The sequence below is a fragment of the Notechis scutatus genome, chromosome 2, assembly GCF_049901735.1.
Source record: "Notechis scutatus isolate UNSWTSFEM ecotype Mainland chromosome 2, rNotScu1.2, whole genome shotgun sequence".
Classification (NCBI taxonomy): domain Eukaryota; kingdom Metazoa; phylum Chordata; class Lepidosauria; order Squamata; family Elapidae; genus Notechis; species Notechis scutatus.
Window position 1 is genome coordinate 28,680,180 of NC_142010.1, and position 26,320 is coordinate 28,706,499.

Below are 26,320 nucleotides of genomic sequence, written 5' to 3' on the forward strand. Positions count from 1 at the left end.
TGTATGTTAGGATTATTTTTTATAATATAAATTGTTATAGAAGTATAAATAATGATGTGCAAAGCTCGTTCATTTGGAAACAGGTTGTTCCAGAAAAGTCCCAAATATTATTTTCCCCTTCTGGACATTCTTAGGTGGCTCTTGCAATTTACAGATATAAATCATTTGTAAAGTAAACTGAGATATCCTGGAATAATTCAAACCCTGAAATAAACTGTGTTGTCCAGAATGCCATATCCAGAACACATTGAATATTTTAAAATTTTACAGAATACAATATTTCTGAGTGGATTATATTTTTCTATACTTTATGATGTTTTTAACATTAATATTAATGCTTAAACTGTATGTAGAAAATTGGGTATTTAGTTTTATAATTTGTGAAACCAACACTTTGCATTGAGTTTTGGGGTGGGAAATGGGAATGAACACATTTGTCACTTATTATTTAATCATTATATAACTTCTTATGTTGAGAAAAAATAACTTGGAATAATATGTTCTATACACCAAGTCCCAGTAACTGTAGCTTTTTAGATGAACTGAATATTCTTCAGTGTAAACTCATTACCATAATCTAATCTGAAGGCTATCAACTATGATCAATCCCACTGAATAAAAAAGCTAGGATAAACCAATCCTACTATTTCTTCCACTCTAATATATAGGAATGGGATTCAATCTGAAATACAAATAAGATCACAACCACTGCCAATTATCAGTGTCAGATTGGATTTTACCTGCAATTCATATGGTAGGAGGTTGAAGTATTTTAAAACCCACTTCAAACTCACATAAAGTGACAAAAAGGGACAAAAAGTCTCCTCAAAACAAGCTGGGTACTCTAAAGATTTTGGAGTTTTCTGCAGAAATTCCTTTGATATGGGAAAAGTTTATTTTTATTTATATATATATATATATATATATATATATATATATATATATATATATATATATATATATATATATATATATATATATATATATATATATATAATTATATAACATTTTGTAAACACTTATATAGGTACTCTTAAATTTAATTTCTGAACCTATTATTCAAAAATATCAGTTGTATACTGATTGTTAAAACATTTTCTTCTATTCTGTAAAGTCAAATTTAAACATTTGTCTCCTTTAATTGTTATCTTTAGTTTCCTCCAGTGTTTAATCTTCAAAGTCTCATTCTGTTTCTTTAAGAGATTTCAAACAAAAGCATTTTCCCATGGAAATGATTCTTATAATTTATTCCAAAACCTTATTTCAAATCCAGCTGAGCCCTTAGTCTGTTTTTGAAAATCAAAATTTTATTCAACCTTTTGCTGTTTATTCCAAAATAATTTTAAGTCCTTACATTTGTACTGTATTTAAAACTTCTTTCACTTAAGATTGAAGGAAACTTGCCCAGTACTATAAAACATGGCAATACAAAGGTTCCTAATAGCAGAAAACTGTTAACAAGCAATTTCCAAAAGTGATTAGAAAAGGAAGTATGTGAACCCAGTGTCCTTTTGAAGGTGCCAATCACAGTTTGAGATAAAAGATGGCTATTCTCTCTTCTCTCATAACTCTAAACCCACTGGAGATGGCTATCCTGCAGTTTTTGTGTGAGGAGCTACTATCTGGAATATTTATGGGTAATCTCAAATCCTCTTCTTGTTCAGAGAGGAATTATGAAGAGCAGATCTACTTTCCAGTTCTTCATTCTGTGGCAGTTGCTGGGTATGCTAAAAGCTATTTAGCAGTCCACTATTTCCTCTTTCTCTAAGAAATGCCAGGCAGAATATAGTACCTTCAAAGACACCCTTTCTTCTATCCTTTAACAACCCTATAACATTGATTACACTGATCGAAAATCGCCAACTCAATGTCATACATTGGATTTTGTGATCAAGTAGATTTTGAATCTACCATTCTATTCACTACCCCATGATAGTAATTGTCATCATCTTTAATTCTTCTAAGACAAGGGGGAAGAAATAATGTCTTATGAATATGCAGTTTATATACAGTGTGTACTAAGAGTGTTAAGCATATAATTTTTATTAAACGAATTGTTGCAAAGTAATAGGAATTCTGCCTAGAATCACTGTCAAAAAATTTATATCTGCAGTTGTCATCAATAATTTAATTATTTCTTGATTGTAATCTTGTCTTTTCAAGTTTTCAGATCACATCAGAAAAGTAGAAAAGATTGACAGTGACAAACTCCAATTATAAGGAGTTAAAAATTTGTGGACGTCTATTCAAGTTTTAAAGAAGAGACAAATAGGCAATATTTATATATCTAAGCAATTTTGTCCTCAATATTACATACTATTACAATGCTAGTATCTTTTTTCATTTCTTTTTAAATAAGGACAAAACAACAGAAATATTTCTCCCTTACCTGATATTCATTTTTGAACATTTTAGCAACTGATCAAACGATTTCAATGCATCAGCAAGCAATTTGGTTTTTCTAAAAGTTAGGAGAAAAACAATATTGTATCAGATTTCACGCATGGTTTAACTAAAAACAAAAAAGGAATATATTTCAAGTGTTGATTAGTACTACTGCTATTCTCTAATATAAAGTAAAATAATGTTTTCTTTAAAAAAATTGAACCTGCTGTATTCTGGTTGTTTTTGCTAATATGTTCACATGATTTTTATATAGCCATCTCCTATCACTTTTATTAAGCGAATTGTTGCAAAATAATAGGAATTCTGCCTAGAATCACTGTCAAAAAATTTATATCTGCAGTTGTCATCAATAATTTAATTATTTCTTGATTGTAATCTTGTCTTTTCAAGTTTTCAGATCACATCAGAAAAGTAGAAAAGATTGACAGTGACAAACTCCAATTATAAGGAGTTAAAAATTTGTGGACGTCTATTCAAGTTTTAAAGAAGAGACAAATAGACAATATTTATATATCTAAGCAATTTTGTCCTCAATATTACATACTATTACAATGCTAGTATATTTTTTCATTTCTTTTTAAATAAGGACAAAACAACAGAAATATTTCTCCCTTACCTGATATTCATTTTTGAACATTTTAGCAACTGATCAAATAATTTCAATGCATCAGCAAGCAATTTGGTTTTTCTAAAAGTTAGGAGAAAAACAATATTGTATCAGATTTCACGCATGGTTTAACTAAAAACAAAAAAAGGAATATATTTCAAGTGTTGATTAGTACTACTACTATTCTCTAATATAAAGTAAAATAATGTTTTCTTTAAAAAAATTGAACCTGCTGTATTCTGGTTGTTTTTGCTAATATGTTCACATACAGCCATCTCCTATCACTCTATATATTAGTACTAAACGATTTAGATTATAATGAGTTAAATAGCAATATATGTAATGTTTGTATTGTATATGTAAATGGTACGTTCTAACATACATTAAAAACATAACATGACTGAAAAGTACTAAATCACTTTAATTAAATCCTATTAAAGAATGTTATGAACATTTGAACAGAAGTATTTTTATAGGTTTCTGCTTTGATTCTCGTCAAACATATTTCTTTCTACTACTTACTACATCGTTTATTTATGGAAAAATACACTTTCGGGATCAGAATACATAAGCATTCACTTTACAAACAAGGTGATATAGAGAAGAAGTCAAGGAACTTCAAAGAATTTGTACTATCACATTATCTCATTTGATCCCCAAACAAATTATCTTTCTTTTTCTAGGGTTGGGGATGGAGAAGATCAAGCCTGAATGCAAATTCCTTAAAGGCACCACTTCACTTTCAGATATAAAATATTTGTGCATATGTAGAGCAATATGCAACCCGTCTACTCCTTATCATTTTCTTTGCCTGGAAGTTAAACATAGGAAAATTCATTATGTTCATGTGAAAGCTACAACTTTATTTATATTTATTAATGCACACTTATAAATTCATAAAAATGAAGCTTGAGGTGATAACCGGAATGCATGAATACATTTACCATGAAAGGCTAACAAAAAGCCATACCCCATAGCCAATCCTGTATCTTTTATACGTATTTCTTTCTTTTGCAATCAACCTCAACCACATTACATATTTGAAGTCATACCATCCGTGTGCTGTATCTGGCTCCACCTACATTGTAGCTTTCATTGTCACCAAAATATGGTAACTTTGGTCACAAATGCTTTCCTGAACTGAAATACTCAATGTAAAAACCAACAGAACCGGAACAAACGAACAAAAACCCAGATTACACCTATCAGACATGGGTAGCGGGGGAAAAAATGAAAATCAAGACTATATTTTTTAATTAACAATTGTCTTGTAATGATTCTGTTTTAGAACTATTTTAGATTCAGATTCAGACTGGACTAGGCCACATTAGCTCAAAGTGTTAATATAGTCAAGTCATCCTTCTAATATGAAGGAACGGACTGGGAGAGGTACATAGAAAAGATGAGGATAGCTAGCTATACAGTGGTAAAACTTGTTATCATGACTTTTGGACGGATGGAAGGAAGGAAGGAAAGATTTCCTTGTCAGCTTTCTACAAAGAAATTCAATAAGGAAGTTGGCAGGAAATCGGAGGTCATTCCCATGCTTTTGTTTCTCTATTTATGTATGGAAATATGTCTGAAATGATGACTTAAAGGGGGTGCAGGTTGTCTAGTACGGGTAGTTCTTGACCACAGTTGAGTTCAAAATGTCCATTGCTAAGCAAGACAGTTGCTATGGGAATTTTGCCCCTTTTTACCACCTTTCTTGCCAGTCATTAAGTTGATCACTGCAGTTAAGTAGCTGCAGTAACATGTTTGTTAAGTGAATCTGCCATCTCCACTGATTTTGCTTGTCAGAAGGTTGCAAAAGGCGATCACATGACCCCAGACAATCTAACCATCATAAATACATGCTAGTTGCCATCACATGATCACGGGGATGCTTCAATGGTTGTAAATGTGAAAAACATCCATGTCACTTTTTTCAATGCCATTGTAACATTGAACAGTCACTATACAAAATGTTATGATCTACCTGTAAGCCAATAAATGGCAGAATCATATGTATGAAAATTATGGAAACCAGTGAACATCAACGTTATGAAAGTATATACATGTAGAACAAATTTCACACTGAGCAGTAGCACCCTCCAGAATCCCTGCCCATTCTCAAGCATGACCAGGGCTCCTTAATAGATAACAGATAATCAGAGTTGGAAGGGACCTTGTAGGTCATCTAGTCCAAACTGCCCCCCTCTGCCCAAGCGGGAGACCCTACACCATTTCTGACAAATGGCAGTCCAATCTCTTCTTGAAAGTCTCAAGTGATGACGCTCTCACAACTTCCGAGGGCAAGCTGTTCCATTGGTTGATTGTTCTCTCTGTCAGAAAGTTTCTCCTTGTTTCCAGGTTAAATCTCTCCTTGTTCAGTTTCCATCCATTATTCCTTGTCTGGCCTACAGGCACTTTAGAAAATAACTTGACCCCTTCCCCTCTGTGGCAGCCCCTCAAATATTGGAAGACCGCTATCATGTCTCCTCTGGTCCTTCTCTTTACTAGACTAGCCATGCCCAGTTCCTGTAACCATTCATCGTATGTTTTAGTCTCCAGTCCCCTAATCATCCTGGTTGCTCTTCTCTACACTTTTTCTAGAGTCTCAACATCTTTTTTATAATGTGGTAGCCAAAACTGGATACAGTACAGTCCTTCCTTCCTTCCTTCCTTCCTTCCTTCCTTCCATCCATCCATCCATCCATCCATCCATCTATCCATTCACCCATCATGATAACAAGTTTTAGTACTATATAGTCATTCTCATTTTTTCTATCACTGCCTTCTTGACAAAAGCTGTAATGTTTATTTTTTTATCCTGCCTTTATTATTTTTATAAATAACTCAAGGTGGTGAGCATACCTAATACACCTTTCTCCTCCTATTTTCCTTATAACAACATTGTGAGATGGGCAGGCATGATATTCCCTCAGAAAAAAAATCGGGGCCGGCCAAAGAGACCCCCACCGCATAAAAAATCGCCCGCCCGCCCGACGCGCTCCCGCCGCCGCGTCCCTGCCACGCGCGCTCCCGCCCTCGCACCGACCGCCCGCCGCTCGCACCCGACCGCCGCGCGCACCCGCCGCTCACCCGCCCCTCGCACCGACCGCCTGACCGCCGCAGCGCACCGGCCGCCACGCGCGCCCGCCCACCGTCCTCGCACCGACCGCCGCTCGCACCGACCGCCCGACCGCCGCGCGCCGCCGCGCTCGCACCGACCGCCGCTCGCCCGGGCTCCGCTCGCACCGCCAGGCGATTCCGAAAAAAATCGAATTCCGATTGTAATCGGAAAAATATCATGCCTGGATGGGTTGGTTTGAGAAAGAGTGACTGGTCCAAAGTCATCCAGCTGGCTTTCATGCCTAAGGGGAGACTAGAACTCATAGTCCTCTGGTTTCTAGCCTTTTGCCTTGACTACTAGACCAAACTGACTCTCTTTTGGTATGTTGACATGACAACTTATGATAAAAGTTAAAAAAAATCATTTGATGATATTACCCGGTTTTCCATTTCAGAAACATTACAGAATCAATAAATTAAAAACTTAATATACAGATAGGTTGGACTATGAATCATATCTGGGAATAGAAATCTGAATTTCAGAAAATTAAAGTATCTTTCAGTGGGACATGACTTTATTAACCCTGTCCTGTTAATTTTATATTAAATACAGTATGGCAGACTCTATATTCCCAGTTAGACTCATGTGCTATATTAAAAGTACATGCTTTTATAGCAATAAAATTGTATGTTTTTTTCAGCCTTGGCTGAAAAATGAGCAAATGGCTACTTTATAGCATCCTATAAAGATGTCAAAAGCTGCCGATTTATTTGAAAAATATGCTAAAAACTAGAAGCATTTAAAATTCAAGGTGACATAACTTCACCGTGTTCTTCTGGATCATAAGCACTTTTTACAAAAATAAAACTCCTAAAATGTTAGGGAGTCTGCAAATCAATTTTGCATACATGTTTATACAACTATACACTAATAAATATAAGCATGTATATGCTTTAACAAAAAAACAACACCACCACTTTTAATCAAGTTCTTGAGAAGGTTTATTTATTCATAGGATTTATAGAGCCAAAACAATATGATTCTGACAGTGCTGAACAAAAAAAGCAACAGAAAGACAATAAACCATATAGTAAAAGTTCCCCTCGCACATACATGCTAGTTGTTTCCGGCTCTAGGGGGCGGTGCTTATCTCCGTTACAAAGCCAAAGAGCCAGCGCTGACCAAAGACGTCTCCGTGGTCATGTGGCCATGACTAAACACCGAAGGCGCACGGAACGCTGTTATAAACCATATACATATACAAAAAAAAACCGAACGTTAAAAAAATACAGTACATAAAATGGCAACCAAACTTGACAACTAAACAACTAAAAGGGGATTTTAATCACTAGGATCCAAATGCCTGGAGAAAAATCTAGGTCTGACAGACTCAAGGTTGACTCAACCTTCCATCCTTCCAAGGTTGATAGTTGTGGGGCACAATGTGCTGACATTGTAAACTGCTCAGAGAGTGCTGTAATGGGGCAGTATATAACTATGGGGCAATATATAAATCTGCTATTATTATTCCTGTACTGCAACGGTCTCCAATTTCTGGCACCAGGGACCAATTTGGGAAGAAAAATTGTCTTCCATGGCTCAGGGGGATGGTTTCACGCAACTTAAATCCTGTGCATGCGCAGATGAAGATTTGTTTGCTTGCTTGCCGCAAGCGGCCTGGTTCTTAACAGGCCATGGACTGGTACTGGTCCATGGCCCGGAAGTGGGAATCCCTGCTGTAGTGTATATGGAGGAACCAGAACCAGAATTCTAAACTGCGACCGTTTTTCATGGCATGTCATCTAGTCCTTCACAACCTCCAGACTCTGAGACAGACTCTTGATAGGTTTACTTCGATGGCTGAAATGTACTACTGGATATTCTTAGCATATTAATGGTGTTTCATCCTGTATTGATGGTTGAGCTCACCCAGCAGCTTCATATAGATGTGACAAAAGAAGAGGGAAAGCCTTGAGGCTCCTTGAAAAACAGAGGCCTAAGACTTAACGCTGACTGGAACTAACCCAGAAGAAGGAGGAAAACAATGTCCCCATTCCCAGCCCATGAGCCACTGCCAGGCCAAATAGATACCATGTTTGATGGTATCAAAGGCCACCAAGGAGAGGCAGGATGGATATACCACTGCGAAAGATTATTGACAACACAACCAAAGTTATCTCAGTATACGACCAAATTTGAGCCCAACATTTCTGTTGTTCATTTGTTAAGTGAGTTTTGCCCCTTTTTACAACTTTTCTTTCTTTCTTTATTTATTTATTTGATTTGCCAATTGTTTACAAGATAATAAGTATAAGTGTATACATGGTTGTGAATACATGAAATGGGTACATATAAGGAAAAAAAAAGAATAAGAGAAACAATAGGACAGGGACGGTAGGCACGTTGGTGCGCTTATGCACGCCCCCTACAGACCTCTTAGGAAAGGGTGAGGTCAATAGTAGACAGTCTAAGGTTAAAGTTTTTGGGGTTTGGGGAAGAGACTACAGAGTCAGGTAGAGTATTCCAGACATTGACCACTCTATTGCTGAAGTCGTATTTCCTGCAATCAAGTTTGGTGCGGTTAACTTTGAGTTTGTATCTATTGTGTGCTCTTGTGTTGTTATGGTTGAAGCTGAAGTATTCATTGACAGGTAGGACATTGCAATGTATGATTTTATATACCATGCTTAAGTCAGACCGAAGACGGCGTAATTCAAGGTTTTCTAGTTCTAGAATTTCAAGTCTGGTGGCATAAGGTATTCTACAACGAGTAGAAGAGTGGAGAACTCTTCTTGTGAAATATTTCTGGACTTTCTCAATTGTGCTAATATCAGATACGTAATGAGGGTTCCAGACTGATGAACTGTATTCAAGTATTGGTCTAGCAAATGTTTTGTATGCTCTGGTTAGTAGTGTGATATTACCAGAGAAAAAGCTACGTAGGATTAGGTTAACAACTCTTAATGCCTTTTTGGCTATGTAGTTGCAGTGGGCTCTAGCACTTAGATCATTAGAGGTGAGTATTCCAAGGTCCTTTTGCCACAGTTGTTAAGTGAATCACTTAAGTTGTTAAGTTAATAACACGGTTGTTAAGTGAATCTCGCTTCCCCATTGAGTTTGCTCATCAGGTCATAGGATGTGATCACGTGAACCTGGGATTCTGCAACCATCATAAGTAGGAGTCAGTTCCCAAGCATCTGAATTTTGATCGCATGGCCATGGGGATGCTGCAATGGTTGTAAGGGTGAAAAATGGCCATCAATCCCATTGTAACTTTCAGTCACAAACCAGTCACTAAATGAATGGTTGTAAGTTGAGGACTACCTGTACTATATTATAGCCTAGTATGAATCCTGAGTGAAAGGAGTCCAAAGACTGTGCTTCCTCCAGGGCCATCTTTCAGAGCTGGCAGCAGTGCCTATGTCTCAAAGAGGCATTTACAACTACACAGACCCAACTCACATTTCCCCTCGGAATCTTAACAATCATGCAGGAGGGATCTGGTTCTAGCATACAAACAGCTCTAACAGTGTTGTCTGCTTCTTCAGCATTGTGTCAACTCTGAAGTGAACCTGGCTGAAGCCATCTTGTGCTGCCTCGTAGTTGCCACGAAGCCTGTGAGAGGGAAGGGAGAGGGGAATCAGATATCCCAGCTCACAGTCAAAATAAAAAGTTTTTCCTGTGGGAACCAAGGTCATCATAACAGATGACTGATGAAGGGGGAAGAGCAGGGGTGGGGTTCTACTGGTTCGGACCAGTTTTATAGAACCGGTTGTTATAATTCTGCGCAGTTCGGAGAACCGGCAAATTGTGGCCCTGGCTGGCCCCGCCCCTCTCCGCTTGCCACTCCCCTCCCTACCCAGTCAGTCCTTATCGCGCATGCGCAACATCGCTGACTGAGTTCTTCTCCATCCAGTTACTCCTTAAGGTATTTTTTTTTTCCTCCCGACGACCAGCTGTTCTGAAAATCAGCTATGCTGGGATCCCGCTCGCTGTCTTACTGCTTTGCCCAAGAGGCTTCCCTGAGGCCCAGGAGCAAAAAAAAATAAATGGGGAGGGGGTTGCTGCAAAAAAAGAGAAGCCACGCTTACCCAGTCACATGGCCATGCCCACCTCGCCACACCCACCTAGCCCCGCCCACAGAACTGGTTGTTAAAAAAAAATTAATCCCATCCCTGGGGAAGAGGATCCTGCCAGCTGTATTTATTGGACAATGTGACTGATGACACCTGGGGATGGGGGAAGTTTTACTCTTTTAATTAGGTGAAACCCGCAGGAACCTTCAGAGTTGGTTCACCGGCTGTGCCAATATGATGTATCCAGTAAACATGTTCTTTTGAGGAATCTATCTGACTTGGAGTTCTGCTTTCAATGGGTGCGTTACTCAGAACTCTGACACACTGATGGGCTTCAACTCATCCCAGATAACACACAAGACTTCTGCCTCAATCACCTCATTCAGAGGAGAGGATGACACCTCCATAGGACTTGGCCTAGCTGGAATCCAACTCAGAGTAAGCCTGAATGATTTTATCCATCGCAAACTGAAAATAGTCCTCACAGCTACAGTACCATAAAGATACTCTACCAATCTCTCTTCACCTAGCAGGGGCCAGATCATCCTGAACAGGGCCAATGGCTGATGCCCGGAGGATGCAATAAATGCAGTGAAATAGGACTTTTTAATTTGCAAGCTACAAGCAAATTGCTTGTTACTTGGGGCTAAAAGAACTCTAGAAATTAAGATGGCTTTTCTTCTAAATAATTCATTTAAAATACATAAACTTAAATCCTACGCTTTAGTCTTGCAAAAAACACACACCATTAAAATTTTATAGCAAGACCTTTTCCTGAAATGTAATCAAAGCTAGTGATTTCTGAAGTAAATTTAAACAGTTTGCAGCCTTGGTATTAATAGGATTAAAATAGAATATGTTTCTGTGTACTTGGTATATTAATTATGATATAGAAATAAATAAGAAAGTATATATTCTCCAACATGATATAGGTTATAAATAGCCCTCTTTATTGCTGGAAGCACATATACTCCCAGTTAGCATGATGACATGGCTGAGAGATTTGAGATTACATGACAGATGAAAACTATATAGTAGCAAAATGCTATGGAAAGTTCTAAGTAATTGCTGCAATATAGTGGCCTTCTAGATTTTTGCCACTCAGATATGTTATGCATAATTACTGTGATATATAATACAAGGATTGTTCCTATTATTGCACTTCTCCAGTAACTACAAATTTTCACTGAGAAAATAAAATCAACTATTTTTCTTATTTAATAATTTATAGCAAATATTTAAAAACATTACAAATAATAAAACTTGCTTTTGCATTCACACTTTTTATAGAGACCATGAATCTGTGATAAGCACACTAAAAGGGTAATACTGAAATCACACCAATTACGTCTGCTTCTTCTAACTTTTAAAGCTTAAGATTGAATAATGCTTTTTTAAAATTAAGCATAAACATATTAGCTGCAAATAATTGTATGTATGTATGTATGTATGTATGTATGTATGTATGTATGTATCACCTGACAAACACCATAATTTTCTTAGTGTAGGTCTTTTTACTAAGCTACATGTCAACTTAGTATATGTATAATTATAAGGATATCAAATGCAATAGATAGCCAACTTTGAATTTGATCAACAAATTTTAGTACTTTTAACTGCAGTTATGCGGAAAGTGTTACGGTTCAGTTTCACTGTTAACACTATATATTTACATCCAATAAAGCAATGACAACTTTATGTCACAGCAATAGTACAGTAGAAATGAAGTTGACAATTTTATAGCACATCAATATGTCATAATGCAGGAAAGATAATATGCGGTGTGTGAGCTAGGTTTTAATATGGCAGTTCCACTGCTTTTTAATGTAAAATAGCTGCATAAAGACATCATTGCACAATGGGGAGTAGGGAAAGAATAATTTCTGCAGTTATTTTAGCTAAGATTGGTGTCTTAGGTAATTTAGAGGAAACTTGACTGAAGTAAACACAACTTTCTCAGAAAATAAATGTATTATAAAAGTTGGACAAGACAAAAGTCATTGAACTTTGATGTTGCCTTTGCCTATTTGATTGTAGTTGGTTTCTTTTGGACACAGCATAATATATGAATCCAGTGCAATCATATATGTTATTACTTGTACATGCCTCTATATTTTATGAGGCATGCTCTCATATAACTGCACATACTATACACCGTATTTGCCGGCGTATAAGATGACTTTTTTGCCCTGAAAAACATGCCTCAATTGTGGGGTCGTCTTATATGCCGGGTCGATCTATACGCCGGCAAATAGTAATTGGGAAGCACTGCGGCTGCCCGCGGCTGAGGCACTTTTGCGCCGTGGAAGCGAATCCCGTGAAGCCGAAAGGAGCAGCCAGCCTTCTCCCAGCTCCCAAGGAAACGAGGCTTGCACCGCCCGAGCTCCGCTGAGGTATCCGGCTGGGGCTGTCAGGAGTTGTTACTGCTGGCGCGGCTCCGCGCGGCTGCAGTCCGCGTTGCCTCGGGAAGGAAGGCAAAACCAGGAGCCGCTGCTGCCATTGCAAGCGCCGCCGCGGCTCTTCCTTTTTGCCTTTCCTTCCCGAGGCAACGGACTGGAGCCGTGCGGAGCCGCCAGCCAACGTGTGCTCCTGACAGCAGCCGGTCCCTCAGCGGAGCCTGGGCGATGCGAGCCTCGCTTCTGGGAGCTGGGAGAAGGCTGGCTGCTCCTTCCCGGCTTCATGGGATTCGTTTCCACGATGCAAAAAGTGCCTCAAAAAAAAAAGTGCAAAGTGGAAGGCGTGCGGAAGAGGGCGAGTATATAACAAACTATATTTTGAGTGGAAATGTTGGGGGTCGTCTTATACGCGGGTCGTCTTATACGCCGGCATATACGGTACATATATCTACCTATTTGCTCACTAGGGAATAATCCAAGAAAACAGAATAGGATTTGTATAATAGCACTTATATGATGAATTTAATTGTGAAAAGATCCACTGTATGTGAAAGAGTTGTGCATTTTGAAATTATTAATATGTTGCGATGTACAACTGTTACAATAAATGGACGCTAAATGTTGCAATGGTCAACCTTGTAAAAGTGCTGGATGGACAGTAATGTTGCTATGTGATAAAGTGCTGACTTTGTGGAAAAATACTGGCTGGAGAAACGAAAGTTATGTGGGAAAAGAAAGTAACTGGGCAGGGCTAAGAGTGGAGGTGATAAGACCCCAGCAATGGTATAGTTTTTGCATTAGCATAATTATGTAGATTACCTTATAAGGAAAATTTCCTTGTTTCTGCTATGACGCTTGCAAGCAACCTAATAAAAGGAGGTACCTGCCTTTGTTCAAAGGCCTTCATCCCGAGTAAACATTGTGTCCGTGTGTTTATTTATTTACCATGAGAGGCCCAGGGCTCTGAACTCAGACCCTGCCGTCGCCAGGGTGTGGGCAGCAAAAAGCCACATTAATAAATGTTCATGCAAGGCCAGTATTTCCCTGCTCTTTAACAGGCCTAGCTGCCTCTTGAATCTGAGAAAAAGTTATTACTGCTTCTAAATTTATATTCAGTTTAATCAGTGAAAACCTTGTACACGAAGCCTGAAAAAAATCAGCTTGCTTAAATGAATAGTAAAGTGTTGCTATATTGGGAGACCAGAAGCATTTCTTCTCAAATATCAAATGCATTTGGTATTTATATATACCTATATTTATATATACTCTATATACCAAAAGATCCCTCTGTTAAAGTACTGAAGTTTGCAGATGATAAAACAGTGATCGGTCTCATTTGCATACAGACAGGAGGTTGAACAACTAGCCTTGTGGTGCAACCAGAACAATCTTGAACTAAATACACTCAAAATCGTAGAAATGATGGTAGATTTTAGGAGAAACTCTCCCATACTACCATCTCTTACAATACTAGACAACACTGTATCAACAGTAGAGACCTTCAAATTTCTAGGTTCGATCATACGTCAATACTTAAAATGGACATCTAACATCAAAAAGTCATCAAAAATGCACAACCAAGAATGTTCTTTCTGCGCCAACTCAGAAAGCTCAAACTGCCCAAGGAGCTGCTGATTCAATTCTACAGAGAAATTATTGAGTCTATCATCTGCACCTCTATAACTGTCTCGTTTGGCTCTGCAACCAAACAAGACAGACACAGACTTCAACAGACCTGTATACTGCACGAGTCAAAAAGAGGGCTGTGAAAATATCTACAGACCCCTCACATCCTGGACATAAATTGTTTCAACTTCTATCCTCAAAACAACGCTATAGGGCTGCACATCAGAACAATAAGACACAAGGACAGTTTTTTCCCCGAGTGCCATCACTCTGCTAAACAACTAATTCCCACAACACTCAACTCATTTACTAAGACTGTATTACTATTATTCCTCTCATCCTTCCTAATACCCATCTCTTCCCACTTATGACTATAACAATGTTGCTTGTATCTTTACAATTTATATTGTTTTGTTTCCTAGTATGATTTGATTGCTTATTAGTAACCTGTGACTATCACTAAGTGTTGTATCTTGTGATTCTTGATGAATGTATTTTTTTCCCTTTTATGTACACTGAGAGCATATGCACCAAAGACAAATTCATTGTGTGTCCAATCACACTTGGGCAATAAATAATTCTATTCCATTCTATAAATTGAATACACACACACACACAGAGGAACTTTAACATTCTTTCTCTTTATTGGTCAGGACTAAGTACAAGTAGTCCTCAATTTACAATTTAATTTCAGTGACTGTTCAAAGTTAATAACGGCACTAAAAAAAGTGACATTTTTTTCATACTTGCAACCATTGCAGTATGCCCATGATCATGTGATCAAAATTCAGACGCTTGGCAACTGACTCATATTTATGACAGTTGCAGTGTCCTAGGGTTATGTGAACACATTTTGCAATCTTCTAACAAGTTAAGTCAATGGGGAAGTCAGATTCAAAATACAGATAACACAGTGTTTGTAACTTAACAACTGCAATGATTCATTTAACAACTGTGGCAAGAAAGGTCCTAAAATGGGGGCAAAATTCACTTCACAACTGTCTCACTTTGGAACAGAAATTTGGGGCTCAGTTGTAGTCATACATCAAGGACTACCTGTACCATGTTAACAGTCCTGCAAATATGATGTAAGGATTTTTTTTAAGTGATCTTATTCCTAGGTTGCTGACTTCCATGTTTTATGTGTAAAGAGTAATAGCATTTTATGGCACAAGCCATTTTTTGGGGGGGGGAAAGAGGAGTAAAACTATTATGTTAACAAGATGGATCTTCATCTTCTTCATCTTAGGATAACTTTCACCCTTCCAGGAAGAGCAATATAGATTATTCACACACTGTCAGGGAGGAAATTGAAGAACTCTTACTGAATGCTTTGTAACCTTCCACCATGACCCAGTACCTTTTTTACTGGAATTAAGGCTTTCTTGAAGCAAAATGTGCATGACAGCCATGTCACCTGATCTTGCACATTTTATCTTGAAATTAATTGGATTTAATTGAGTTCAATAAGGTTTAGCTTCCAGCAATGTTTCTTATCGACCAGAATGAAAGAAAAACACTAAAATCTTTATTTTCTCTGACTTAGTAGCAATTAAATAAATCAACACTGAAGTTTTTATAAAGACAGAGGGAGAGAAGAACAGTTACCTACTAATATTTGTTGATAAAGCTAATTCATTTTTAAAAGCACAATCTCAGCCGGTCTTCTAGGATCCTGAAGATTTGCTCAAATAAACAAGTCGTATTAATTACCCTAAGTAAACCTTAGAATGTACAGTATGGAGCAATTCCAATTTATGGTATAATGTGTTACTTATTTATTCAAACATCTGCTTAGTTGTAGGTGTGCATATAAGTACATTAAGATTGTGCACATTGAATAGAATAGAATTTTGTCATAATAAGAAAAAATAAAATACATTCATCAAGAATCATAAGATACAACACTTAGTGATAGTCATAGGTTAACCATTATTATCAGTAAACCATTGTGTGCATAAAGCAAGCCATATTCCCACTTTAGTAAAATTGCCAGATTCTTTTTATTTCACCACGCTTTTTATTGATTATATTCCTGGTTCCCTAAATATAATTTTCCTGTATTGTAGGTTTCATTCTTCAAGATGGCAGGTAGGACAGGCCAATGCTAGTCCTTATCCCTGTGAATGTTGTTGGAAATAAACCTTCTTAACTGAGCCCAAATTACTAAAATGTAAAATTTCTAAGAAATAAAATTACCTCTTTTTATTCATAAGAAATAAAAGTAAAAATGAAATATTCTTTAAAAAAACTTTCTATCAGAATAGTATTTCCCAAAGTGATCAATAATTGATAAAGACTTTTCAATCAGGCAAACCGATTAAATTTACCTGTGATACAAGATTAGAAGGCTTTGATGAATTAAAAGTCAGTAACAGACACAGAAACCATGTCCTATGTCCAAAAATGGTTGGTGTTTAATCTCTTATTAACTATGAATAGCTAAAAGTTCATAAATAAAGCAAGCAAATAAAACTTATGATTGCCTTTTAGAAGCTTAATTCACACTGGGAGCAGTTGCATAACAAAACTTGGGACTGAGAAATCCAACCTGGAATGAGAAATCCAACTTGACACTCACAGGAAATTGTCCTGCATCAAACCCTTCTAGCTCTTTGTCTATGGAGATTCTCAGTCATCTAGGTTATGGTTGTCCCAAAGATGCTTTTTCAAGTAACTGGACTTTCTGGTTTTTCTTTGAAGACATTTCACTTCTCATCCAAGAAGCTTCTTCACCTCCCCACCATCCAGTCAGACCTGATGAGAAGCGAAACATCTTTAAAAAAAACCTCAAAGTCCAGTTGCTTCTTGAATATAGTACCTTTGGGACAGTGTTTCTCAAACCTGGCAAGAATTGTGGACTTCAACCAGAACTCCCTTAGACACCTTATTTTCTAGGAGCTGAAGTCCATAATTTTTAAAGTTGCCAAATTTGAGAAACACTGCAGTCTAGCTATTTATGATTGTAGATTTTCATTGGTTGATGGTTCTGACCATTTCTCCAAAATATTAATTTTGAATTATAAATTAGGGGGGTTGGGGTTTTTTGGTGGTAATGGGGGATATCACCAATCCTTTTTCAGCAGAGCGATCTAGCTCTATATAATTAGCAACTTCAGTTACTTTGGCGGAGAAGTTGGCACTTCCTTTTCTCAAGGGAGGGTGTTTTATTTCATTAAGGCCTACTAGTCTTCTTAAGCACTGTACTAAGTTCGGCTTGATAGGTTGCAAAGTAGGCCATTTCGTCTCGTTCTGGACGATTTGGGGCTGTTAAAAAGCCTCAAACCAACGCGTTAAAAAAAACCAACAGGCTCATTTTATTTGTAACGCACCTGTCGTTTTCTAGCGTTGAGTTTTATTTCTCAAGGGCCTCTCCCAGCTTTCACACTACGGCGTCTCTTCATTTCGGTGCAGGTGTCTATAAGACTACTGCGTATTATTTGATCTTAAAAAGACTCCTCGGCGCTTTCCATTGCCCCACCGCCTCAAGCTGGGCAGGCCTCGTCCTTCCATCTCCGGCGGCCTCGACCCGCCTGAGAAACGCCCCGTCTGTTTTCTAAGCTGCACCGGCAACGAGAAAAACCCAAAGGCGCCTTCTTGCGCCAAAAAGACCGAAGAAATAGCAACTTCTTCGTGCTTTCTTACATCCATCTTACCTCCATCACGTCACGGTCATCCCCAACGATTAAAAAAAAAAAGCCGCTGCTTTTCCATTGCAGCGACTCCTTCCTATTTGAATGGGCTTAAGGGCTGGCGGGCAGGTAAGCGTGCCCAAAGTTGCGCCCTGGAGGAGAGACAAGAGAGCGACCCAGGGGGCCTTACCTGCGCGGCGGCAAGGGAAGAAGACATGAAAGAGGCCAAGGCCGCGGGGTAAAACTTGAGCTTGTTTAACCAGCCTAGTTGGCCTCAAGGCCTTCCCCGCAGGTAGGAGGACCAGAGTCCGGCGGAGACGTGCGCGCCCATCCGCCCGCGCTCCCCAAAGATACCCCCGGGCGCTGCGCCCGCGGGCCAAGATGGCGGGAGCCGCTTGGAAGAGGCCTGGAAACGGCGAGGGAAGGAATCCTCGGCGACCCTCTTCCCGCCCTGGGAGCTGCTATGGCTGCGCTCCGCTGCGCGGTTTCGGGATCCGCCGCCCGAGCGCCGCCAAGTCCCGCCAGGAGACGCGCGAGAAGCCGGCAGAGCCGCTTGCCTTGTGTTTGGGCTGCCATGGTGACAATGCCCTGCAAGCGGAGAGGGAGGAAAGTTGCGCCTCTGCTTCGGAGCCGGGGCTGAGCATCCCTGGGTGCGGGGAAAGGCCCGCAGAGTTTGTTTAGAGCTGTAGGCCAGGGAGAGGGCACCAGGTTGTGGAAGGTTGCTCTTTGCCCTCCCCCTCATAGATAGATAGATATAGATAGATATCGACAGACAGACGGACACGGTAAGTAGGTAGGTAGGTAGGTAGGTAAATAAGATTGATAAGGTAAAATAATTGATAAAATAGATTGATAGACTAGATAGATACATACTCTCTCTATAAAGATAGTCCTCAGCTTATTAAGCCCAAAATTTCAGTTGCTAAGCAAAACATTTATTAAGTGAATTATAATTATATTAGAATCTTACCAATTATAAGTTAAACATCTCTAAATAAGTTTTAAAGAACGCTGGGAATAAAGTCACCCAGCTTCCTTGGGTAAATATATTATGAAGAAAATTCACTCAGTATATATTCTTCCATTAGGCTATCATTGTCATAGAATTTATATAATACAGGCAGTCCCTGGATTAACAATGAGTTCTTTCCTAAGTCTGTCTTTAACACGTATTTATATGTAAGTTGGAACTCGGACTCGTTATGACTGGGCTGCTTATTACAGATAGCCCTCAATTTATGAGCACAATTAAGCCCAAAATTTCTGTTGCTAAGCAAGAGAGTTGTTAGGGAACTTTGCCCCATTTTACAATCTTTCTTGCGACAGTACATTACTGCACTTGTTAAATTAGTACCACAGTTTTTAAGTGAATCTGACTTTCCCATTGACTTTGCTTGTGAGAAGGTAGCAAAAGCTGGGACACTACAACTATCATAAATATAAGTCATTTGCCAAGCATCCAAATTTTGATCACATGATCATGGGGGCACTGTAATGGTCATAAGTGTGAAAATGGTTATGTCACTTTTTTCCAATGCCATTATAACTTTGGTCATTAAATGAATTGTTGTAAGTTGAGGACTATCTGTGTATAGAATCTCTCTAGCTTCTTGGCAGCTAGCAGGGTTGCTGTTATGGGGATGGAGGGAAAAGAAGAGAGCCTTAGGCATGTTGCTTTGAGCTTCTGTGCAAAATCATAATATTGTAACCATCCTGATGGATCTTGTCTTAAAAGATATCCCAAGCATCACTGAGCCAACTTGGTCTGGTCTAGAAAAAAGGGAAAAAGAGGTTGGAGTTGGTAGCATTGAGATGGAAGAGTGCCAAAAAACAAACAAACCCACCCCAGGATTATGGATTTGGTTGGGAGGTGGAAAACTTTGGAATAGCAAAGTCACTTTTCAGAATGAGATGGGTGGCATATAAATTTAATAAATAAATTAATAAAGGGTAAGCCACTTATGAGCTGTTGCCAAGCAAAGTTGAGATCTCCAAGTCTGAATTAAGCCCCTATGCACAGGTATAGGTAAATCTATATTTCTTCTCCCTCATGTTTATGGAAGCCATAATTTGAGGTGTTGTATTTATCCCAGAAATCGATGTATATCTATTTATTGTACCAAAAATGCTCTTATCATTCTTCTCCATTTCTGGTGTGAGAAGGAAAAACATAAATGGCTTTTTCCTGTTAATACATAGAATACGTTTAGATTTTATTTCATTTTATCTACAATTGATGGGATAAGAAGACCTTATCCCCATGTTGTCCATCTCCTTAGATCTGGTTTTAGGCATAATTTTTACATTTTTGATGTGCATAGCTTTAACATTTTAAATGCTTTTCTATTTATCTTTTTATGTTTGCAAGCCATCCAGAGTCAGGGATTTAGATGACATATAAATGTAATAAATAAATTACATGTTTGTTGTGGCAATGTAACTGTGAAGGGAATATGGCTTTGGGCTCTTCAGATTAAGATTGGGATGGATTTAACAGAACAAACCCTGGATAGAAATTGTGATGTCTGGTTTGAACACGTATCTCATTCTGAAAAGTGACTCTGCCTTTATTCCACAGATACATAGAATGTAATATTTGAAGAAAAAGAGGAGCTGTTTAAAAAGAATTTTTAAAAATTCAAATAGAAATGAGAAATATTATTTTAGAAAAAGGGAAGTTACTAAAATGTTTTTGCCTATAATGCTTTTGTTTTGTCTTTTTTGAATTTTATTTTTTATAATTTTTATTTCAGATTTCACTTTAGTGTAAAGTTTATGTGTATTCCTTTTTGTTTTTTGCTTGTTTATTTAATAAAAATAGATGAAAAAGGGAAAGAAGATAATGTTATGAATCATAATTCATAATGCAATCCCTTTCCACTGCCCATGTTTGCTGGGGCAGGTGAGAGTTAGATTTTAAAATAAATCCCTATCAAGTAATAGTCTTTTCATATATCCTGCTCAGCTAAAATTCTGTCTGGGTTTGGCTCAGTGAGCATGATTGTGGCTTAGATTCCCAACTGTCATTAAAAAAAAATGTAGTTTATTTGATCATGCTGATGCCTCATAATTAATGTGAATTTACTAGAATTTCTTGAGTTCATATGCAACAAGGAACTCTTGTTTTCCAAATTTCTGAGCATGAGTGGCAAAAGCGATGTACCCAAAATTCACTATGTCTAGTGCATCTAATTTTGAACTATAGGTTCGAGTTGTGCTCAAATTAACCAGGGATGTTGCTTAAGAGAGAACATATAATCTCTGGTATGTGTTGGGTTCTGATTTTTAGAGCTAAAAAGGAGAAACAAGGCCATATCAAATGCCCATCCCAGACATTTTCAAAACATTAAGACGGTGACCAGAATGATTTTTTTTACTAATTTACAATCACAAGAATGATGGTGAAAATGCTTGCAAACACCATTGTTCTTTAAGGCTGAAAATGATAGAGTTTGCCAGTGTTTTCCCCTCCAGAAGACCCCAGCAATTCTGCCCTTCTGAGGAAAAATCCCTAGTGAACAGAAGTGTTCTGAAAGTCTCAGATGCTGGCATTCACTAGCATTTTTACCAGATATGAGATCCAGTCCTATAACGTGCAAGATAATTTATCTTCTTTGCATGGAGGGGAGGGGAAATCCTTTGGTTTGCAGGGAAACGGACCTCAAATCCAATACTTTGTCCGCTTGCAACATTTCCTGACAACTTCCCCATTGACTTTCTGGGGAAGCCAATAGAGAAGATTGCAAATGGCGATCACATGATTAAAGGGCACTTGTTGACCAGTCGTAAATGTGAACAGGTGGTCAAGTGCTCAAAATGTGGTCACGTGACCAGAGGGGTGTCTGGCATGACATTTGACAACAGCCCAGAAGTGCTTGACAAAGGCTGTTCTGACTAAACGGTCATTAAATGACTGGTAATAAGCCGAGAACTATCTGTACTTGAGTAAATGAAGTACATTGATGATTTTCTCATATTGAAGGGAATGGATAAAACTCAGCTTTTTCTTATATCTGAATAAATGCAATTGAAAGCTTCTTCAAACTATCTTTCTTAATATGGGATTATCAATGACTGAGAAGTTGAGAATGTTGATCAGGGGTGGGATGCTACTGGTTCGGCCCGGTTCTATAGAACCGATAGCTCTGAAAAGCAGCAGACACCAAACTGGTTCTGTGCGACAATCTTTGGGTCGTCTGTTTGGCCCACCCACCTGCCTGGGCTCTTGGCTGTCCTTTATTTCCTGCTTTTCCAACCTCACTTGCTTTGCGCGGCACAGCTGAGGTTGAAAAAGCAAGAAAGAAGAGGATTTTCAAATGCTGCGCACCCGCGTGCAGCACTTGTCAGCTGTGTGGGCGGCATAGCTGATATTTTTTTATGAATGCTGTACACGTGCATGCAGCGCCCGCGCACAAAACGCACCATTACCGAACAGTAACACCAGTTGAATCCCACCTCTGATGTTGATAATAGACCGAAAGCCTTCACAGAATATCAATGCATTATAATTAGACTACTGTTTAAAAAGGAAAAGATTCTCCAGCAATAAGATAAATAATTGATACAATGATAATAATATGTTTTAGTTTTAAATATTCTGTTTAAATATTCCAGTCTCTGAATTTGATTACATCAAACTAAAGTATGGTTATATATTCTTAGCAACAGAGCCAGCTGTTACAATTCTGAAATTCGTGCATTCATAGGAACAATTCTGATCTGTCAAAATAGGACTCTAATCATGTCTGTTGTCAAAAAAGATCTGACAGAGAGATAAGCAATATCAAACTTGCTTTTGTTCAGAATTACAAATGAGCTTGCATTTGGCATTTTCCCTTAGATATTTTTTTTCAAAATAGAAATATGTTTTTAGTTTAGCCTCTCTATCAGTGATGTGCAAATGTTTTGTGGTTGCTTCAAAAACATTTTTGAAGCAACAAGAAAAGGTCACAGGGAAAAAAATTAGAAACCACATTTTCATTAAAGGAAATCTTACCAAGTAATGACTAGATTTCCTGCTGCCAAAGTTACATTTGATATCGGTGCATTGTATAGTTTAGAAGATAAGAATAGCTCAGCTAGATCAGACAAGGCTTATCTCGTACAGCATCCTATTTCTTACAATGCCAAATAAATATCAGCAGAAAGCCCATAAGCTAGGTTCACTTTTCCTCCAATTCCAGTGATATAATCTATATACTACTAAAACTCTCATTGTGTTTATTTGTTTGTCTGCTTGTACCCTCAAGTTAGCCTGAACAGTGAATTAAACTGCAATAATTTTTGAATCAAGGTACATAAAAATCTGCTAATTTAGAGAATGTGTAAAAGTAATCTGAGATGGATTATTCTTGTGGAACTGAAATTTCCATGATGTGTGGTTTTGTTCACAAAGGTGTGGTTGGTTCAGCATCCCCGCAGTCATGTGATCATAATTTCCGATACTCCCTGCCAGCTTCTTACAAGCCAAGTCAGTGGAGAAGCCGGCAGGAAATCGGAAGTTTCTCCCGTTCCCACTGCATTTTTGTCCTCCCATGGTCTTTTTGTTTTATCTGTTTAGATAAGTAAATATTGTCCTATTGTTGGAGTTCATTTGCCACTACAATTATTTTTTCTATTTCACAGGACCATCCAGTATTGGGGTTTAAAAAAAATGGTCAGCCTAAAATTTAATGTTCATTCTGGTCACATCAGATCATACTAGCTTCTCTCAAAGGGGAACCCAACAGTCACGGGGTTGTTTAGTTTTTTTCTAAAGTAACCATAAGTACTTGGGCAGCAAACAAACAAACAAACAAAAGTTCCCTCAAAAGTTCAAAATTGTTTATGTTTGGGGAAAGGAAAAAACATTTAAAATTACTTGGTAAGTTATATATTGCAGCTTCAGTTACATTCATATTTACAAAGGAGCTGAATCTATTGAATACACAATAGTTTAGGCTATCCATTATTTGCTCGCCTGGAGATAAACGCTACGGGAAACAATGAATTTAGTAAAAAATTAGAGTAGAAACCACTCCAGTGTTTGACCTCCCTGGGAGGAAAAAGCTAATCTAGAGCTGAAAATAATACAGGTCCTTAATTCTTACCTTAGAAAAACAAGCAAATTTCCCTCTATCGAAGTTTATGAAAAAGTCTCTTTTTGTCAATGTTTCTCAATATTGGCAACTTTTGTGTGGACTATTGAATTGGCAGGAGGGTTACTAAATGTTGCTTGATTGCTGTTGCTATGTAAAGCTTTGGCTCTATAACAGTTACTCTAAATGATATTTGTGCTGTTTGGGTATGGATTGGCTTGTTTATTAATTTTTTTGAATAATTTTATATTGTTTTCCTGCCATATTTTACCTATGCATATTGTATTATACACTAGAAATAAAGTACATATTCATAGTCACATAAATTACATTGATGTAATTTTCATGAAAAACTTAATACTCTTGGGAGAAAAATCCAGCAGCCAGTGGAGTCTCAAAAGAAACCCGGGATCAGGAAGGGGGGAAAAAACCACGGTGTGTTGCCTTGGAGGTTTGTTTGTATTTCATGGTTCAAAACCATCCATCTCCTTTAGAGAGAGGCTCTTATGAAAGCCAGTCTGATTAGCCACATTAAGTACCTCTGGCATATTTTGACTTTTGGAAAAGCTGGCACCCTGGAGAAAATGGCTAGTTATGCAATCAGTACCAATAAAGGAGAATATCTGCACCTGAGTGAGCAGAGATTAATTCCAAGATTAACATCAGACCAACAATCAAATAATATCCCAATCAAGGAACTGCCAGACAAGCCAACAGTAAATGGCTCAACCAAAAAGCCTCTTAAGACCACTCCCACCAACACTGACAGGACAAGGCACTAGAATATAAACTGAAAGCAAGCCCCAATACTTACTAGCATTGTTGATGTTACCTAGATTGGGTAATGAAATGTCTGCAAGAAAACAACCAACCAGAGTGCACCAAGGATGCAATCAGAGGTGGTATTCAGCAGGTTCTGGCCAGTTCTGGAGAACCGGTAGCGGAAATTTTGAGTAGTTTGGAGAACCGGCAAATATCACCTCTGATTGGAGATTTTACAGTATCCTTCCCCTGCATGCCAACCAAGCCATGCCTACAGAACCGGTAGTAAATTTTTTTGAACCCCACCACTGGATGCAATGTAATGACTTTCCCATAACATAAACTTTATTTTTGCCCATCTGTGGCAGGAAGCTCATTTAATCAATTATGATTTCTTTGATCACTTGCCTTAGAATTAACTGGGTGTGAAAAACCAGTATTCACACAATCTCTTTAACAAATCTTACTCTCAAACATAAAACCTCATTAAGTATTTCTTCTGGTCCTTATGTCCAGTAGCACTGGACATTCTTCCTCTTTGTATCAATCAGAAGGCAATCAGAATTGGACCTGTTTCTGTTTTCTCCTCTGTACACAACTATCTAATCTGGTTGCTACACCTGGGCCCACTTCCCACCATTGCTTCATTCCCAGATTTCTAGGATTAAAGGTTCCACTCTTGAAATATATTTGCTTTTTTCAGAATGTGCAGTTGCGGTTGAAAGAGGAGGTATTTGGGAAAATCTAGGGAGATAAACCGATGAAATAAATTGAAAGGAGAAAAATGTGTCACTGCATTGTAGAAAACAGAATAATTTTTCTCAAGCCAGGCTAAACTGAAAATGGCTTTTGCTCCTTTAATGTAACATTCAAGACCCAAAATAATTAAAAGTCCACTACACTTTTAGACAGAAAGCTCAGCAAAATTATGTGCAAAGGCCTAGGATGAACAAATCCATCACATAAGAAATTACGATAAACAGAGACGATCACGTGTTCACCAAAGGTCAGTGCAATGCACCAAAGCCAATGGATTAATGCATGAATAACATAAGTAATGAAATGCAGATGGGCTAAAATCTGAAAGTCACCCACTAAATGTAGGCACAGAAGCTAACATTTGAAATGCAGAATGCTAAGAAGGAGCAGACAAGGTTACCAAAGAAAAGAACAGACTTCTCCCAGTTTAGCCTTTATAGAATCAATAGCTTTAAAAGCCAACATAAAAGTTCCATTGACATTCAATTAAGATCCAATTACTAGGTTTGAATTCCTTTGCCTTCGTTATCCCTTGAGCCCCCTAAACCAACTAAAATGCCTGCAGTAGTTGATTGTTCAAGACGAGAGAGTGAAATAGCCGGCCTAACATTCCATTTTGCATAGCATAGATTACGTAGTTGTTTACACGACTGGGATGCAGCCCTTCCAATCCTGAAGATAGGAATTACACAAAATTATCCACGTGCTTTTACCCAATCTTTGAGTAACAACCCCGTCCCGCAGTCCCCAATGGTCTCCCTGTTGTCCACTACTGATTCCACAGATTACACTAGGGCTGATAAAGTAATGGAGATTCTGCGATATGAAGATAGAAGAAACGAAAGTAGTATACATCTTCCCATTTCTAGAACTGCAATCATAAAACAAAAGCAGAACACAGAATAACAGAGTTATTACCATATG

At 38.1% G+C, this 26,320-nt stretch overlaps 1 protein-coding gene and 1 long non-coding RNA gene across 3 annotated transcripts in view; one reads left to right on the top strand and one right to left on the bottom strand.

Moving 5' to 3' along the window:
* The window catches only part of CFAP20DC (CFAP20 domain containing), a 183,795-nt gene extending 165,695 nt beyond the window's left edge, over positions 1–18,100 (bottom strand). The window contains exons 1-2 of one of the 2 annotated variants that reach the window (XM_087953924.1): positions 17,989–18,100; positions 2,390–2,461 (exon numbers count right to left, since the gene is read on the bottom strand). In XM_087953924.1, the coding sequence (XP_087810050.1) occupies positions 2,390–2,410 (21 nt within the window). In that variant the 5' untranslated portion in view covers positions 2,411–2,461; positions 17,989–18,100. Of the gene's footprint in view, positions 1–2,389; positions 2,464–17,988 lie in introns of those variants that run through there. The other variant, XM_087953925.1, reaches the window with a different exon arrangement.
* Positions 18,101–18,300: 200 nt separating this feature from the next.
* LOC148131984 (uncharacterized) overlaps positions 18,301–26,320 on the top strand; it is a 42,726-nt gene continuing 34,706 nt past the window's right edge. The window contains exon 1 of the long non-coding RNA XR_015747235.1: positions 18,301–18,408. This is a non-coding gene — a long non-coding RNA (uncharacterized LOC148131984). The remainder of the gene's footprint in view (positions 18,409–26,320) is intronic.